Source organism: Ammodytes marinus, assembly GCF_949987685.1.
Source record: "Ammodytes marinus genome assembly, chromosome: 6".
NCBI lineage: Eukaryota > Metazoa > Chordata > Actinopteri > Uranoscopiformes > Ammodytidae > Ammodytes > Ammodytes marinus.
Window position 1 is genome coordinate 22,833,121 of NC_137235.1, and position 17,807 is coordinate 22,850,927.

The window sequence follows — 17,807 nt, forward strand, 5'->3', positions numbered from 1 at the left end:
GAGTGTGGGCCTGCTTTTATGAACCCTTGCAGGTAAGAGTTCACGTCCAAGAATGGATTTTGGCTCATTATGAGAAGCAATGGGACAGTAATCACATCACCTCTTGAAGTAAGTAAACTTATACAATAGATTAACTTTTATATTCTGATTTAAAACATGTGTTTAGACACTTATGTCAACTTAAATTAGTTTAGCTGATGGTAGTGAGAATTCTGATATACGTACATACGACATTTAGAATGTGGTGTATGATGTTTTTGTACCATTTTCTTTGTGTTCAGCTTTGACAGATGAAATAAACTCTAAGGTCACAAATTGTGAAAAATGGAGACTGTCACCATTTGTGAAAGACACTTTTTTTGTTTATTTCATTTGTGCACACAGGACCAGTGGGGAAAGCGGGATTGGATGGAACATTTTGTTTCACACTTCCACATGTCCTGATTTATAGTCAGCAAAGCTTAATGACCTTTTAAAAGAAGGTCTCCATTACACAACTGAATAGAAAGAGTTATTCTACCTCAGTCTTAAGCACATCTCTGGGATACACACAATCTGATTTAAAGTTAAACGGCATGCATTTCGAATGCAATGCTTCACCCTTTATATTATTGCCTGGGAGATTGTCTGCCTGCTATCACAAAAAATATACCTGATTTAAAGTGGGAATAAAATGTTTTTGCGCAGACATTTTATTCTTGTGTTGGATTGAAAAGGCCTTCTTTGCAATTTATCAAGTTTAGAGTTCGCTCCCGAGAGGCTGAGTTCAAAGTGTACCATGTTCCGACCGCCCCCTCTGTCCCCTATCAGACCTATGTGTAACAGGCATGTTCCCTTGAAGGAAGCCCTGCCACTGTGTTGTCACAAAGAATAATTACAATCTAATTTTGCATGATGTAGTGTATGAAACCATGCTGCGAGGCGTATAGCACACCAGGCCCAGGACACGTTTGAAAATCAAACCGGGTTTGTCAGAAGGTTTGGAAGAGTGATTGTGAGCGAGAGAGCATTTGTATCCAAGGCGAAAGCTTTAGATGTTATGTGGAAACCATTCTGTGTCATGTGTTCACATGGAATACATATTACTTACATATGTAGGATGAAAAAAGTACATCAAGGTCTGCCCTGAGGGACCACCAAACAACCTCTAACCTGCAGCCAGGGAATAAGTTAATGTAACTGTAGATTTTCTTAAGTACATGCCAGGGAATTTTTCCATGTGGACATTTCTGCTTATAGAAAACCCAAGTGCACTGTGATTGTACACGGATGAAGACACAGTAATATCATGCCATGTCCATGATTGAGATGAATGGGTTTGATAGGGAATTCAGCTTACCTAAAAAAAGGGTTTGAGTAGATCTCACCTACATATTATCCCTCAAATAAGCTCCTAAAAAAACTTTTTATCTAATCGTTTCCTAAATGATACATTCTTACAGTAGTCTACAGCTTATTGATGAATTCTGTATTTATTTGTTACAAAATCGGTGCAGGCAAAGTGTTTGAATGAGTATTCAGTTTCAAAGAGGCTCCAGCCTGAACGCTCCGCCTGCTCTCGCCGCGGATATTGACTTTCCCGCAAGTTAAAGTATTTAAATGTAGAGGGAGACAGATGCTGTATGCGGACTGGAGGCCACAGCAAGAAACACACGTGTGGGAGGAAGGTTGACGTTGGAGCTTTACTATCTGTGCATCTTGCTGAGGGGGCAGCGTTAGCACTGGTGCTGTGACTGATCGGAAAACAAATAAAGCAGCGCTGCTACTCGTGGGATTCATTCAACAGTTTTTGTTTTGATGCAATCACTATTTTTGACAGGAAATGCACAGGGCGCATCTGACCGCTGCTGCGTAAAGATCAGTGCGTAAAACTAAATATGATCGCCAGTGCTCTGTCATAAAGGTCAGAGAGGATTTATTTCCAATTGATCAAGACCTCCATTACCTACTGGGAAAGTGATTGACACGAAGAGGGATTTGATGGAGTTCGTTTGGTGACAGCGACACTTTCTCCGGACTTTCAGTTTGGATTGGCACCGCAGCGACTTCAAATGATCTGGATTTAAGTTTTGATTTGCATTGTGTCAGTAGCGTGGAAAGTGGACCCTGTATGGGACCCTGACAGCTTTGGATCTCTTAATTTCCACGACTTTCGCCTTCTATGTGGAACAAGAGGGGAATAAAACTGAGCTGAAATCCCCTTTAGGAGGAACTTTATTTCCGAGAGCTTCCAGGACCGAATCAGTGGAGTATTCATGAAGCAATATTTGAACTATTACAAGATGAGGCTGAGAACATCGAGGTTAGGTTATCTGTAAGTAAAGAAGTGTCAGTATATCATTTCTAATGTGACTCATTGAATTCAAGCAACAGTCTGGTTCTAAAAAAAATATTTCTGTTTTTCCCTCAGGTTAATTCAGTTCACGGCGCTTTGCTTTTACGCACAGGTAACTCACATTTTCACTTCAATAAAAAGCATTAATGTTGCGTAAAGTCCAATATTTAAGTAGGTAAAACTTAACAGGTATGAAGGCGCCGCGCTTAGCGGCTTATAGTTCAGCGTCTCTACATCTGCAATAGGCTGCAATAACAATGAAAACATTTTATTATGAGTGCTATGGCAATTGGCAACAATTCAAACATCTTGAAAAGAGGTAAACTCCGGCCTAAAAAGTGATTGTTAAAACACATGTGGATGGAGAACGGCTGAAATGAGCAGGGGGAAAAAAAGAAGTCAAGAAGGGGTGAGAGATCATCGGTGGTAAAAAACAACCTATCAGAGGGAGATGTCATCCTCGAGGGTCCATGAAAGCATCTCAAAAAAGATGCCGCGCATGCACACATACACGAGAAAAAAAGCTTAAAGGTTGGATTATTTTTTAAATGTGATGAATGACATAGGCCTAATGAACTGTGGGGCCTGGGCCTTGTCTGTTTGACTGCTATGATTTAGACTCCTCGCAGCTGATTTTTTTAAGACTTTCCCGGGTTTGCCAGGTGACCTAAAATGATGCGGCATTCATTTAATAAAAAAATAGCCTACATCTAAGATTTTTTTTTTTACATACATATAACATGTATTTCCTATTGTCCGACAGAACACTGTGCAGTCAGCCCCTAATTTCAAGCACCATGTCACCGAGCAGAGCCGGCTGTCGGACAGGATGAGCCGCAGGTTGACACGAACTTACCAGCTGTACAGCCGAACCAGCGGGAAACACGTCCAGGTCCTGGCCAATAAGAGGGTCAACGCCAACGGGGACGACGGAGCGGTTCACGGTGAGTGTTATCAGTGATATAAAGAGCTAATAACATCACTTAGGCCTAGTCCATCATTTAAAAAAAAGTGCAGAAAAAAAAATTATTCACAGTCAATTGACCCAATTTCAGTAGTCGACAGAACACGGGCAGCTGAGAGAGAAACATGCTAAATATCGCGAGACTACGTTATGCCAATTACCTACGTTTTTAGGCCCACGTTTTGAACATTTTGCTAAATAGCCTTGCTAAACCTTGACCTGTTTGTGTTGTATAATTAATTACGTATTTAAACATTATTGTAGAATGAATATAGGCCTATATGAATGCCGTAAGGTCCACATGTGTTGTTTTTTTCAGGGACAGCACTTTTTCTTTTATTGCGTCTGAAATGATTGAAGCAACTTAACTCCAAGGCCCTGTGTGTTATGGCCACATCAGTCAAATCCGATGACAGCTACTAGGCCACCGACTCTTAACATTTCAATGCTTTCAAAACCTCGCGAAAACAATAAAATAGGACACACTTTCACCTCAAAAAACACGGGAATTGTTTAAATTCAGTGGTGCGCAGGCGGTGTTGAAAAGCAGTTTGAATGATGTCGTTTTTGGCAGCCCGTATAGGAGCAACGTTAAGAGCCAGGAGAAACAGTAGAGGCAATTGTAAACATCGTTAGTGGCATCAGTGTAGCCATCTGTTATGGCCTTATGAACATCATATATTCCTTCGGTGTGTTTTGGTAGACCACAAAGTCCATGACACCTGTCACTTGAGGGAGAGTCTTAAATTAACATTTAGAGGAAGCACAATTCCTGTCATCAGAAAAGGACTGTGGTGCATCTTGCCATCTTTCCACCACAGACACCACCGGCCATCCACTCTCCTGCATGCCCGGCTGCCTGCTCTTTTGGAGGCTGCTTTTTACGAGGAATTTTCATTGCATTACAACTCAATGTATGACTCAATTTATAGGGCGTGGTGAAGTCAGCATCTTCACTTCATACCTTTTTCCTCCCCCTGCCTCTCCTGTGTGCTCTTTTGTCTCTTGCATTTTCTCGGGCTACATACACACACACACACACACACACACACACACACACACACACACACACACAAAAAACACACACAAAAAAAACACACACAAAAAAACACACAAAAAAACACACACACACACACACACACATGCTGATGGAGAGAGAGAGAAAGAGAGAGAGAGAGAGAAAGTCAGTCATGCACACTTTGGCTGCACATAACATCCCAAGTGGGTGTCACAGTCTTGTAACCGGCCCAAATCTGACCGCAGCTCTGTGCATGTGGCTGTGTCCCCGACCGCAGTATTCTCACTCTCCTTTATCCCCCAGCCCTGAGCTGCATCACTGCACGGCATTTACAGGCGTTCAACAACAATCGTGCTTGGTCACAATCACTATCATTTGATGCTATTTTGGAAGGCTCGCACGCCATTGTTAGAGACGGCTGCTGGATCACAAAAGGGTTAAGAGGAAATGTATATGTGCTGTCTGCAAGATTCTGGTTCACCGGTCTTGATCGCTTCAAAAACAATTGAATGGCGTTTAATGATGACATGAAGCAATTCCAGTTCATTACAGGGTCTACTAGACATAAAAGAATATATTCACAGGGGACAAGGGCAGAGCTCATTGGTACACACTGTAACATCGTAATGTGCATGCCTGCACCGTGTCAACTCCTTCAATTGTGATCTGTTTTCATCCGTGCAGCTAAACTGGAGGTGGAGACGGACTCTTTTGGAAGTCGCATTCGCATTAAAGGGGTGAAGACAGGATACTACATATGCATGAACAAGAGGGGAAAGCTGATCGGCAAGGTAATCTGGAATTCATAAGTTTTGTGGCCGCATGCGACTACGGCAACATCTTGAAGTTTGTTTTGCGTCTTGGAAATGTTATTCCATATTCGCAGTTTATGGCGACACATTGTTGAGACCCGCTCGAAACCCAGAACAAATTAGATTCTGAGATGTGTCGGTCCGAGCGAGGGCCTCTTAAGGTTTCAAAGGAGTACATAATTGTCTGAAAAGACAATGTTTCTGCTTCCTGGAAATTGTCCAAAATATCTCAACAGCCCCCGCATTCCTCCCTCTCCCCCTTTTTTTCTTTTCCAGCGGAAAGGACGAGGCAAAGACTGCATCTTCACCGAGATTGTTCTGGAAAACAACTACACGGCGCTCCAGAACGCCAAGTACGAGGGCTGGTACATGGCTTTCACACGCAAGGGCCGTCCCAGGAAGGCCTCCAAGACCAAGCAGCACCAGAGGGAGGCCCACTTCATGAAACGTCTGCCCAGGGGCCACTTGCTGAGCGAGAAGAGACCGTTTGATGCCCTACCTCTGGCCGTCCCCGCGCACCCTTTAAGCAAGCGGACTAAACATTCCCAACAGCAGCGCTCAGGGGGCCGCTGAGGGAACCATACCACTGAGGGAGAACTGTGGACGAACACAGCACACGAGAACCACTACGGAAAGACAGAGAGAGATAAAACCAGAGAAAAGTTAACTTTTACAGTCAAGTACCCATACACGTTTTTGCCTCATTCTGTGGAATTTTGTGTAATTCCTTGTCCTGGATTATATGTAAACATTGACTATCTAATCCGCTAGTTATTTCCAATTCAGACTCTAGAGCAGACTTTTACTTATTAAATCACGGGCGATTAAACTATTGAAGAGCTCAACAATATTGTCAAGAATGAAAAACCCTGTGGTTAGAAATTGAGCCAGCTCAGCAACGAAGAATGTTTAAAAATAGAAAAGAGTACAATGAAGCTAGACACGGCAGCTATCTGTGGATTTTCTTGTGGCTACAGCATCTGAGTATCAGTCGAAATGCCATTTTGGAGAATTGTTAACCTTTTTTTTTTTCTACATATATGAATATATTTTTACTGTAAAAATGTAAATGATGTCAAATGATGGAAATATTTATTGTAGAGTGTATATTAAAACCACTAAAGAATCAGTTCAAAAGCTGTTTGGCTTTTCTCTTGTGTGCTTGTTTTGGGATGGAAAGCTAGTATACATTGTCGGTCGCCCCCCAAAAACTGTTGTGTTTTTTTTTCTTGCTCGTCAAGCTGGAGACCCAGATAACTGAGGGGCAATATCTGTGACAGACTACTGAATTCAATGTGCTCAGCAAGTGAGACTTGCGCCTGAATGGCCCGAGCTATGCATTAAAAGCGATGAGGTCAGCCCACCATTTTGGCCCAAACAAAGGTTACCACCATGTAGTTGCATTTCTCACGATCGCACACCGTAACCCTCTGATCAAATGGGCCCTTTGTGAAACCTCATATAAAAGGGCATGTTATACAATAGTGGGTTCGAATAATAACACGAGGAGGGGTCAGTTATCAAAAAGAAGCCAGTCACACAGGGAGGGGTAAGGGGTTGCAGGAAAAAAAAAGAAGAAAAAAAAGCACCAGGGCCTGTTTGGCAAAATGTGGCATCGGCTGAAAGAGGGGGAATGGCTGGGAAGAGGCATTCGGGAATGAAAGGGAGGCAGAAAGAAACCCTCTTCCCAGAAGCAGTTGAGCATGACCGTCAGAGGCCAAACGACAGGGGAAGAAGAAGACCCTTAACAGAGGGGACTGGGCTTCTCTCACAGGGCATGAGCTGGATGTCCAATTTGTTAGCTGGCGTTTGCTGCGGCAGAGATTTGTTTTGACAGCAGCTCACGCTCTGAAGACTTTAAAACATTAAACTGACTTACTAAAATGAAGAGCTCAGAGTGAATGCGATTTTGTTGTTTAGGAGATCTCTTCAGCAGCATATTCTTCTTACAAGTTGTATTTTAGTGGTATTGACAATCCAACTCTTCAAAAGTCAAAACACTGCCTCATCAATGGATTTTTTTTTAAAGTGCCTCACAAGAGTTTTTCAAAACAACAGGACAGGCCGGCTTTAAAATTGTTTGGTGAATTGTTTTCCCCCTTCCATCTGGAAGAAGACAAAGCACAATAGTGAGAGAGACTTGTGGTTTTGTTTCTGCTTTTTGCACTTGCTCTCTGGGTTTGGACAAGTGGTAAAAAAAGAGAAGGTTCACAAGTTTAAAACAATTGAAACAATCTATATTTACATGCCATTGTGCTGTTCTTTTTTTATCCACTGTCTAAGTATTTCTGACTAGTGTTTTTGTTTAGTTTTTTAATTGAACTTGGTGAAAAAGTTGACAAATTTCCCATGTTGAAGCATGGATTCAATTATTATTACATTACTTCTGTACATGCCATATAAACATAAACTCCAAAAATCCAAAAGCATGAAACATCTTTTTGTCTGTTAGACAACAATGTGAAATCCATTTGGAACCTGCAAGAGTCTTGACATATCTAATTTGTGTCTGCAAAAGTTTTGCTGGACACCGCAGGGTCACAGTGACCCTCTGTTTAATGGGAACAGTAACACTAGCTTTGCTCGCTGACCAAAGTTTCAGTAATGGCTTTCAGGGTGGCCCCTCTACATGCAAGGAACATGAGGGTATTCAGTTAACACAAATGGGATGTTCTCGTAACAGTGACCCCGGAACGAACAGGCATGAGGCATTGTGTGTTTTGAGTGTTTTACAAGGACATCAATGAAAGGAGGGGTGTAGGTTATTTGACCCCCATCAAAATTGCTCCTTAATAGGTTTGGTAAAAAGAAGCATAAAGACACTTTTTGAATACAAATTAAAAACTTTACTGCAAAAAATTTGATGAAAATAGGGGACTTTATTTCTTGTTTGAAATAATTAAATTGGGGAAAAAAAAAATCAGGCTGTGAGACTGTGAAATCTGTAATATATTTATGTATCAAACAGAACACGGCAGGACAAGTTTTAACGGCAACTTTTACAATAAATGGACCCCAATTGGTGAACAAAAGTAAGCATCGACAAGGCACTTTGAAAAAGTCTCCTAAAGAAAAATAGAACCCAGAGTGTAACTGGAAAATGGCCAAGTGTGGATCTGCTTTAAATGCAATGCAGAATGGAACCCTCGCTCCGACCGTCAACAGTCACTGGGTTTTGCAGTCGACGTCTCCTTCCCCGGTCCCCTTCAGCTTCTTCAGCTCCTTCAGCAGCTCCGTTTCAAGAGTTAAGATCTCCTTTGGTTTGGTGTACTGGACAGGAGAGAAGAAAAAAAGAATTACTTCAGCATTCTCCTGGCTGTTTCCACCTCCTGCGACTGCTTCTCTGCAATCCTATTGACAAGAGGGTGCGAAATATAAAGCACATATCACAAAAAGAGCTGCCAAAATGCCAGCTATTAAAGGCATTACAATTTTAATGTTTTCAGTGTTAAAAGAGAGTTTGCAGAAAGTGAAGGAGCACCGGATTTAAAACTGGATTACAAAATCTAAGAAAAGACCCCAATCTCATCGTCATTATTTGCATTAAATATTTTAATAAACAAAAGTGAACTTGAATGACATACAAACATGTTTTGAGAAGTTAATAATGGAAATAAGGATGATAGTTTATATGATATTTAATCTTTATTAAAAAAATTAATAATTATACAAATATTTCGGATACTATTGCAATTACTGAGATTGCTGCCTTGATACTGTTTGTGTTCCTGTATTCAACATTTCTAGGAAGCCACCATTAATGCTTACACCTTTATATTTGAAAACATGGCATTTGATATAAAGATGAATTTATTTTTTCATTGTTGTGTAGGACTTACGCTGACTATTAAAGTGTTGTTGGCATGAGTGAAGCTGACGGCCGTGCTGTCCAGGGGGAGCTGATAGCGATCCAAATCAGTAATGCTGAACTTCTTATAATACCTGAGAAGGCAAAGGAGAGGATGTCACACAGACAGGGTTATCACCATGCTGTTTAGAAAAAGGTATTGTGAACAGTGCCATCTATAGGGAGGACACAAGGATTACATGCAACAAGTGTACAACAACAGTGTTCTCGTGCATGTTTACTTTTTGTTTGAGGTTTTTACGATGATGCATCTCTCAGACGGCTCGGCAGAAACGGTGAAGACATCTTTGGGGTAGGGAAGGTTGCGGACTCTCCACTGAAAGCTGGTCTTGCTGTCTTTCCTCATGAACACCGGCTGAGGAAAAGGCAACAATCAAATCCATTTTACAGACATGACATTTAGTCTGGATTTTGCCTAAAAGCAATAATAGTGACCTCCAACAATAGACCATGTATTGGTTCAAGTGTCAAAGTCATGAAGCAGAAAAAAAAAACCTACATTGGAGCAGTTCTCCTTGATCACCTCCTGAGAAGTCACAGGGCCTGCAAGTGGCTCCCCAACCTCTATCTCCCACAGGCCCTCAGCTCCAAGTGTGCTTTTATGTCGCCACTTTCGTACTGAAAAGTAGCAAACGTTTTCAAGAATACATAAGCTTTCTACTATTGGAATTCAGAAGGACAGCACACTGCTGTGTAAAATTCATACCCTGTTGCTTACCAATGAGCTCATCTGTTTTCAGGTCATACTCTTCTGCCATTTCTTTGCCATCTGTAAAGAGGTAGTGGATTTTCCTTTTTCCTACAAGGGGAAATTTACAAAGATTTATCAAACAGACAAAAACAAAAAAGAATGCTATAACATGTTTTTAGTCTGGCACAAACAAGCCACCTAGTTTCAGTCCTCAGCATTACATGTGCTCATTCCTCATAGGATAAGGAGCAGTATGTTCAATGTTTCATTAATTGTTGGTCAAGTAAACAAGTGTATAATTACCTTTTTTGGGACAACTTTTGCAGATACTGTGCTATACAGACGTCGCATTATCGAATAATCCTAAACACGTATTATATATCCATGTTTGTAAAAACCAACTTGTACATGCTTCATGGCCAGTTGTGTCAACTGCTTGTTGCCCCAGTAACATCAGTATTAGCTGGTAAAGCTAGCTGCAGTAAAGGAAAACGTTCATTCAAATAACTAACGTCAGGCAAGACAACGCTTATTCTGGCAATTCGACAAAAAAAATATTAGCAAATACTACAACTTTGTGTTCTATAACTGTAAATTACTCACCATCGTTTATCAAAGCTGTTTTCTTTGATGATTTCAGGATATCTATCCAGCTTTGCACAGCCATGTTTCTTAGGATGTTTCTTCTGAAGCGACCACTTCCGGACTCAACCCGTAACCACAGCAACAGAGGTCAATACGCAGACTAAATAGGAATTTATTTATAGAATTAATCAAAACGTTATCAGTGCAAAGCAATTTTCAACAAACCATATTTTGCAGATCTAGGGTATGTTCATAGGAAATTGTGAACCAAACTTAATAATAAAAATAATAATTGACCCGGAAGTGAATCATTTGTTTTGAACGCTGTCCGCTTTGCTTGGCTTGTGTACGGAACGGCTCCATCTGAAAAGGGGTAAGAAACAAAGTACCACCGTTTAAAGAGTTTCCTGCTGTACATGTATTAACTATATTTGAATATGATGAGATTTATTAAAGCGCGGCTAAAATATGGAGTAAAAAAGTGAACTGAATCAGTATTTGATACCAATACTGACGGTTTGCAACGTTAGCATTTAAGCTAAAGATAATTAGCTATCTTATATGCCCAGACAGCTCCCACTTTTGAGCTACTGTTGTGTCAATAAAAGTAGATGCAAATTAATATAAAGGCATACTGATACTGTGAAGAGCGCAGTGATGGTGAGCAATGCAGAGCTACGAAAATAACTTAAGTTTTCCAGGATCACATGAAATCGATCAGATTGCAGTACTGGAATGACACAAACATTGCAATACTGTTGGACTAACAAACTGTTGGACTGACCGGTCTTTGTAGCCTCCTGCTTAAAATCAGTAAATTGATTTCACTCTCATTTATACTCAAACTTTCCCTACTCTTCAGACTACATATAATTCACAGTAGAGTAAGAGATGGATTAATGCTTTACTTCCAATATGATTACATATAAATTGTAATGTTTTTGTAATGTATAGTTTAAACCAGGGGTGTCAAACTCATTTTGGTTCGAGGGCCACATACAGCCTCTCTGATCTCAAGTGGGCCGGACCAGTACAATAATGGCAAAATAACGTACATCAACTCCAAATCTCTAGCTTTGTTTTTCAGTAATATGCTTTATCACTCAGTCTACATTTGTAACCTACATTATCACGGATCACAAGGGATCTCTGTACCCCCCAGGAAATGTCTTAGTAAAGGTTGCTGCTGGGCATGGGAATAGGAGGTGCGGCGCGCAGCGCCGCAGCAAAAATTTGGGGGGTATTTTGCTCAAAGATGCCAATACGCACTAATGAAATAAACAACTGTTTATTTGAATACACAAATACAACAGGCACTGACGTTACAGTTGTCCAATTTTGTTTACTATATGTACAGGGACACATTTTGTGCAAACATGCAGACAGTACAAAATAAAATTTAATAAAAGTGCAACTTCTACTGTTTTGATTTATTTTTAAATACAGAGGTTATTGGTTGTTTTGGAATTCGTTTTTCCCAATTTAAAACATAAAAATAAAGCAGCATGGAAAATTAGGAAATAAATCTTGTAGGCCTACACTAGCATGCTCCTGCTCGTTTCGCACGTGCAGAGCCGCGGACACATCGCGCTTGCTAGTACATTAATTGTTCAGCACTAAAAATAAAAATTGTTTTATTTATTTTTTTATTTTTTGGTTTTTACTTTGCCATAAAGCACTGGAGGAAACATTAATAGCGGTGAAGCAAGATTGCCATTTACCATTTCCCACGTTGCTAAAATGTGCTTTTTTTTTATTTAGGCTGCCCCCTAGCGGCTGGAGTGAGCATTTTGGTTATTTCTTTAAAAATTCATATCTCCTCACAGGAATGGGCTAGAGACTTACTTTTTTTTTTGAAATGCTCATAAATGTGTGCTCTACAAGTCGCGGGCCGGATTAAATCATCTCGCGGGCCGCATCCGGCCCGCGGGCCGTATGTTTGACACCACTGGTTTAAACAATATATGGATTCTAAACCAATATAAAGTTTAAACTAAATATTAGTTGACCATTTATCCCATTAGTAACAACAAGCCATTATTATAATATGTATTAATATAACAACATATGTGCTGGCAATATGCATAATGTGTGTTATACAGTTAAATCTCTACTTTAACTTTAAAAACTAAAAACTAGTAGAGATTTCCAAATATAGAAAGCAAACCAGCAAGCAAACAAAAAAGGTAATGTTTTTCAACAGCTGAATACCTGTATTCAGTCTATTTCCCAGTGTGTACCAGCTACAGCTACATCCTCAAAACATTTACAATTGGTAAATTATAGTTTACAATTATTAGTACACCGCTTATGTTCAATATTTGTAATTCGCTTTCACTCTGCATGTTATTGATAACTTCATAATTGTGCTCAATGTCACAGGCCACTGGCGCGCCCCTTTAAGAGACAGGATGGAGCCTCGTCACGGGATTATGAAAGCCTTTCCCAAAGTTAAAAGAGCCAAAGTCTTACATGGAAAGGATGCACCGCCAGTAAAGAAGAAGCCTGATGAATGTGATGTCACAGGTGGTTATTGTGATTTTATAGTGTATGCGCGTGTGTGCATGTGTGCGCGTGCATTTGTGTTAGTGTGGGTGTGTGTCTGTGTGTACATGAGAGAGAGAAAAACTTTATAAAAATAGAGCCTGAAAAAATACATAAAGCTTTGCAAGACAGATTAAAAACTAATACTGATAACACAAATGCAACATATTTGCGCGTCGTAACGCCTTCCTCTCTTCTGTCATAGGAAATACTTTTAATGGTGTCAAACTGTACATCCTGCCTGCTGGAATAGGAAGTGCCCGATGCCAGATCTTCCAAAAACAAATTCAGCAGAATGGAGGCGGGACGGAGAATTCACTGTGTCCCAGTGTCACTCATGTGGTTGTAGATGACAACATGGAGAGTGACAGGGCTCTGCGCTTGCTCAAAGTGGATAGTATGCCCTCTGGAGTCCAACTGGTGAAATGCACTTGGTTGAGCTTGTGCATCAGTGAGAAACAGCTGCTGGATGTTTCCAGCTACAGCCTCTTACCCAAGAAGTAAATTACCTTATTGTATTTCTTTTTAGTGTTAATGCCTGAAAGCTTTAGCTGTCTCTGTCCCTCATGGTGTTGTATCACACACGTGGACTTTTGCATGTCAATACACTGCATAGAGGAAAGCCTTGGTCAACATACTTTTCAACATACCTTTTTAACTCTAACCCTTGTTCACTACATTACTTACATCCAATTGAAGTATTCACAAAAGTGTGTTGACATTGTTATAGTAGATTTATATGAGCAGACTTTTATTTGTCGGCCGTCTTTTGACGTCTTTCAATGTTCTCCTCACGTAGGGGATCTGGAAAACCTCATGAAAATATTGAAGAAGAGTTACCGATTGTCAAGCCCACTACAGAAACTATTGCAGAGCCAGTGTCCGATCCAACTAAGCAAGAGGAGAACGTAAATATGGTAGGTTTATGTGTGGAAGAAAACAAGTGTAGAAAACGGCTTTTACTGGAGTTTCCCAGGCTATAATCATGTGCTTTCGGGGAACAAAAGGTAGACCTTGAGCACATAAAAACAAGAAGTCTGTCTGTGTCGGATTGTTATTATAGTTTTGCATTACGTTTTTTTTTTTCACTCTCAGACAGTCCCTGACACCGTAGAGGAAGTGCGAGGTGAGGAGGACGGGGTCTCTCAGAGTGAACTGGAGGCTCTCATCACTGGTCAGCAGCCCAAAGAGGAGCCTCCTGGCCCCAGCCCCCACCCCGCTCCAGACTCCACTGCTTACAATGTGGTCCCAGGGAGGTGGGTCTGTGCGCACTCTTCTCAGTCCAAAACCAATAACTTCAACAAGCACATCACGGACAAACTAGAAGTGCTGGCCAAGGCCTACACACACCAGGGAGACAGGTGGAGGGCGCTGGGCTACTCCAAGGCTATCAATGCACTGAAGAGTTACCACAAGCCTATCACATCATATCAGGTAACCTAATAAACATGCTTCAATCTTATGTTGCTGTAGGTTTTTTTTTTTTTTGGGGGGGGGGGGTGACAAGTAAGTAAGTACACTGACTGGTTTTTAGTGCACACTTCAGGGATTATCTTGCGTAATGTTACTTTTCTGATCAGAAGCAGTTTTTGTTTTTCATTTGTTTTAGGAGGCTTGTCAGATCCAGGGAATTGGAAAACGCATGGCCGACAAAATTGATGAGATCATGGAGAGTGGTCACCTGCGGAAGCTAGACCACATCGGGGAGGCTGTGCCGGTGTTGGAGCTTTTCACTAACATCTGGGGTGCAGGAGCCAAAACTGCACAGTTGTGGTATCAAAAGGTGAGACACACAACACGCACGCACACACGCAAATACTCATCAAGTCAAAATGTTACCCCTTTTTGGAATTTAATGTGAAAACTTGAAGTTGATTGACTTAAAACTGTGGATAAAAGCCTAACTAGGCCCATACAATAGCAAAATATGCTTATATATTGATATTTTTAATTAGAAATTACAGTGCAGAAAGGCTAAAGTTTAGTTTGGTAGGTAGTTAATTTTTTTACTAAACTCTTTAAAAAGCAATGTTGGGAGATGTTTACATTATGCATCACAAAATGTGTATGATTTTGTCATCAGATTTTGTAGAATTTGACCAACCGTCTAGGTTATGGGTTCCATTTAATTAGGATGTTTTCTTTTGTTCTGCATAGCAATGGCTTATAAAAAGATTACAGCTTTACAAAAACAACAAGTGTGTGATCTGCATTAGAACACTTGAGCTGTGGGCTATAAAATTGAATCATAATTAAGTTAGTAAGAAAGACAAGAGGGAAACGGTAGAAAAATGTCTCATATATAACCTTCTGTACTCTTTGAAGATTTTCTTTAGAATGTTATTTGTCTTTTAGGGATTTCGCACTTTGGAGGACATTCGCACAAAAGCCCACGTGAACAACACTCAGCAGATAGGACTCAAGCACTACGATGACTTTCTGGACAGAATGCCCAGAGAGGAAGCAGCAGCCATAGAGAAAGTGGTAATGCATCTTTATTTGTGTGGGACGATGACTGAATTATGTTTGCATCTTTCACCACTTGATATGTTTACTCAAGTACACAGTGGTGAGATATCTTTGAAAAAGACTCCATGCTCTAACCCACAGAATTATGGGAGCAGAAGACTTGAAGTCGGAAAATGTGTGTGTGTGAGTTTTCCTTCACTTGTCTGATAATGGTAAAACCAGACTGTGCTCTCACAAAGTGCAGCATCCCAAAGGGGAAAACTAACTCTTGAAACTTGCTGCATCTTAAGTTAGCCGGATACCTGTTCACTCCAGAGCGTCGAGTACAACAATAGTTGTTTTCATATTGTATTACTCTGATTTTCTTTTTCCTCCAAAGCTGCCAAAGAGAAAGTGCTCATGAGGCAGAATACTAAAGCATGTGTTCTCCCTCAGGCTTGACCAAATATTATGACAAAATATGATGTGATTTAGCTAGACTACCTCCCCGTATTTTGTTGGAAACAGGTTAAAGATTACTTGTTTGCCAACAAGACAACATACAAACGACAAAGTAAACACTACTTTTCTTTATTAAACAGAAGCCAACGACTATATACAAATAGGATAAATGATATCCTCAAATGTGTATCTTTATTTTGTGGGGGGTATGTGCAGGTGAAGGATGCTGTCCAGGCCATAGACCCAAACCTGGTGGCGATGGCATGTGGCTCCTACCGCCGGGGAAAGACCACATGTGGAGACGTTGACGTACTTATAACGCATCCCGATGGAAAGTCCCACAAGTGTGTTTTCAGCAAACTGTTAGAAAGCCTCCACCACAGTGGTAAGCCCCATCTGTTTTAGGTGTTACGGATTAGCTCATGTCAGAAGGTGGAGTCAGCGATTCCGGAGAACACTTGTTGACAAAATCACTTTTTGTTAAAATCAGTGAATATCTCCTCGCGATAAACTACCTGACAGTACTTTGTGTGTGTAATCGAGTGTTAATACACAGCCTAGGCTCTGTAAACAGGCATGTTACTGTATCTACGGTAGGCCACCTGTTTTAACATAGTTGTTTACATATCAGTTTACAGAGCCTAAGTTGGGAATGAACACCAGCTTTTAGTTTTTCAGTGCACGCACAGTACAGGCAGGTAGCATATTGTGAGGAGATACTCACTGACAACAAGAATTCTCCTGAATCGCTGTCTCCACAGGTAACGCGTTTGTTTTCCTTCTGAGAATCTGAAAGAAAACCTATTGTCTATTTTGAAGGCTTTCTGACAGACGACCTGGTGGGCCACGAGGACAACGGAGAGCAGAAGAAGTACATGGGCGTCTGCCGTTTGCCCGGAGCCGACCAGCGGCACCGTAGGCTGGACATCATCGTAGTGCCCTACAATGAGTTTGCTTGTGCTATCATGTACTTCACTGGGTCGGCACACTTCAACCGCTCAATGAGAGCCATGGCAAAGACAAAGAACATGAGCCTATCAGAGCACTCGCTGAACAAGGATGTGGTGCGCCAGGGTAGCTTGAAGGTGTACGGGGGAACTCCACTTTCCACATTGACAGAGAAGGATGTTTTTAGTCTTTTAGGAATACCGTACAGACAGCCGGTTGAAAGGGACTGGTGATGATTTGCCGATCACAATGCCTTGTCTGGTTTATTGAAAAATCATGGTGAACAATGACAATGGAAACTGCTATTATTCTCAAATATTTTTTTAAGAATGTCTTACTGCTATGAAGATCATGTAAGAACCCTGTGTAACTTGCTAATTTTACATAGGGGCTTGGCTTACTCAAATGTAAAAAGGTTTTGAGATATTCACCTCTAAAACGTACAAAACAATGAATGGAATTTTGTCGTAGGATCCAGGCCTTTGATCCAGGAACAATACTGTTAAAAGATAAGTTGCTGTTAAATTAGTAACATATGTCAAGCTTGTAAAACTTACATTATACAGAGCTAGTGAAACCCGTTTCAAAGGTGAATATCTCAACTTACAAAAAACGTACGTAAATTAAACACTAGAGGCAAGCGGAAAAGTATGTGGGTTTTTTGTGAACCGAGTGAACTGGCCTTTTAAAGATACTTTAAAAAAACGGAAATACTTGACACTATATCTTATGGAAATAAATATTGATAATAAATGATATTTAAATGGTAATCTGTTCTATGTCTTCCTTCATTGCCCATTAGTTTCCTTGGGACTGTTTTTTCGACCCAAAATAAATGACTTTGGAATTGGATCATGAGGATAGAAAAGACTGCCGTTACATGTGCTCCCACAAACTTGAGAAGAGGAACCCAGGAAGATAAGAACGCCATCGGAACGCCATGCACCGTAGACGCACCGATCAGTGATTGGTCAGCCTCTTCCCAAAGCCAGCCCGGGCTGCCCAATAGCCGCTCAGTCCGCAAAACCAGTGGCTATTCACCCAACTGAACGCCCATCACGTTGCGTACATGCTCGGCTCGAGGTGACCACGCCACACCCAGCAGACCGAAGCAGAGTGGCTGTACTGGAGG

The 17,807-nt window shown here is 40.9% G+C and overlaps 3 protein-coding genes across 3 annotated transcripts; 2 read left to right on the plus strand and 1 right to left on the minus strand.

Moving 5' to 3' along the window:
• Nucleotides 1-2,255: 2,255 nt before the first annotated feature.
• On the plus strand, nucleotides 2,256-5,702 carry fgf8b (fibroblast growth factor 8b; the record flags this gene model as incomplete). The annotated part of the gene is made up of 5 exons (XM_080030061.1): nucleotides 2,256-2,314; nucleotides 2,411-2,447; nucleotides 3,099-3,279; nucleotides 5,002-5,108; nucleotides 5,406-5,702. The coding sequence occupies 5 exons, from the start codon at nucleotides 2,256-2,258 to the stop codon at nucleotides 5,700-5,702; spliced, it is 681 nt and encodes a 226-aa protein (XP_079886187.1).
• Nucleotides 5,703-8,060: 2,358 nt separating this feature from the next.
• Nucleotides 8,061-10,381, minus strand: dpcd (deleted in primary ciliary dyskinesia homolog (mouse)). The gene is made up of 6 exons (XM_080029035.1): nucleotides 10,292-10,381; nucleotides 9,716-9,796; nucleotides 9,497-9,615; nucleotides 9,219-9,352; nucleotides 8,969-9,071; nucleotides 8,061-8,399 (listed from the first exon to the last, which is right to left on the minus strand). The coding sequence occupies exons 1-6, from the start codon at nucleotides 10,353-10,355 to the stop codon at nucleotides 8,295-8,297; spliced, it is 606 nt and encodes a 201-aa protein (XP_079885161.1). The 5' UTR covers nucleotides 10,356-10,381; the 3' UTR covers nucleotides 8,061-8,294.
• Nucleotides 10,382-10,610: 229 nt separating this feature from the next.
• poll (polymerase (DNA directed), lambda) lies at nucleotides 10,611-17,376 on the plus strand. Its single transcript, XM_080030075.1, has 9 exons — nucleotides 10,611-10,646; nucleotides 12,656-12,799; nucleotides 13,023-13,317; nucleotides 13,617-13,734; nucleotides 13,913-14,251; nucleotides 14,427-14,600; nucleotides 15,173-15,301; nucleotides 15,944-16,112; nucleotides 16,547-17,376. The coding sequence occupies exons 2-9, from the start codon at nucleotides 12,685-12,687 to the stop codon at nucleotides 16,906-16,908; spliced, it is 1,701 nt and encodes a 566-aa protein (XP_079886201.1). The 5' UTR covers nucleotides 10,611-10,646; nucleotides 12,656-12,684; the 3' UTR covers nucleotides 16,909-17,376.
• Nucleotides 17,377-17,807: the final 431 nt, after the last annotated feature.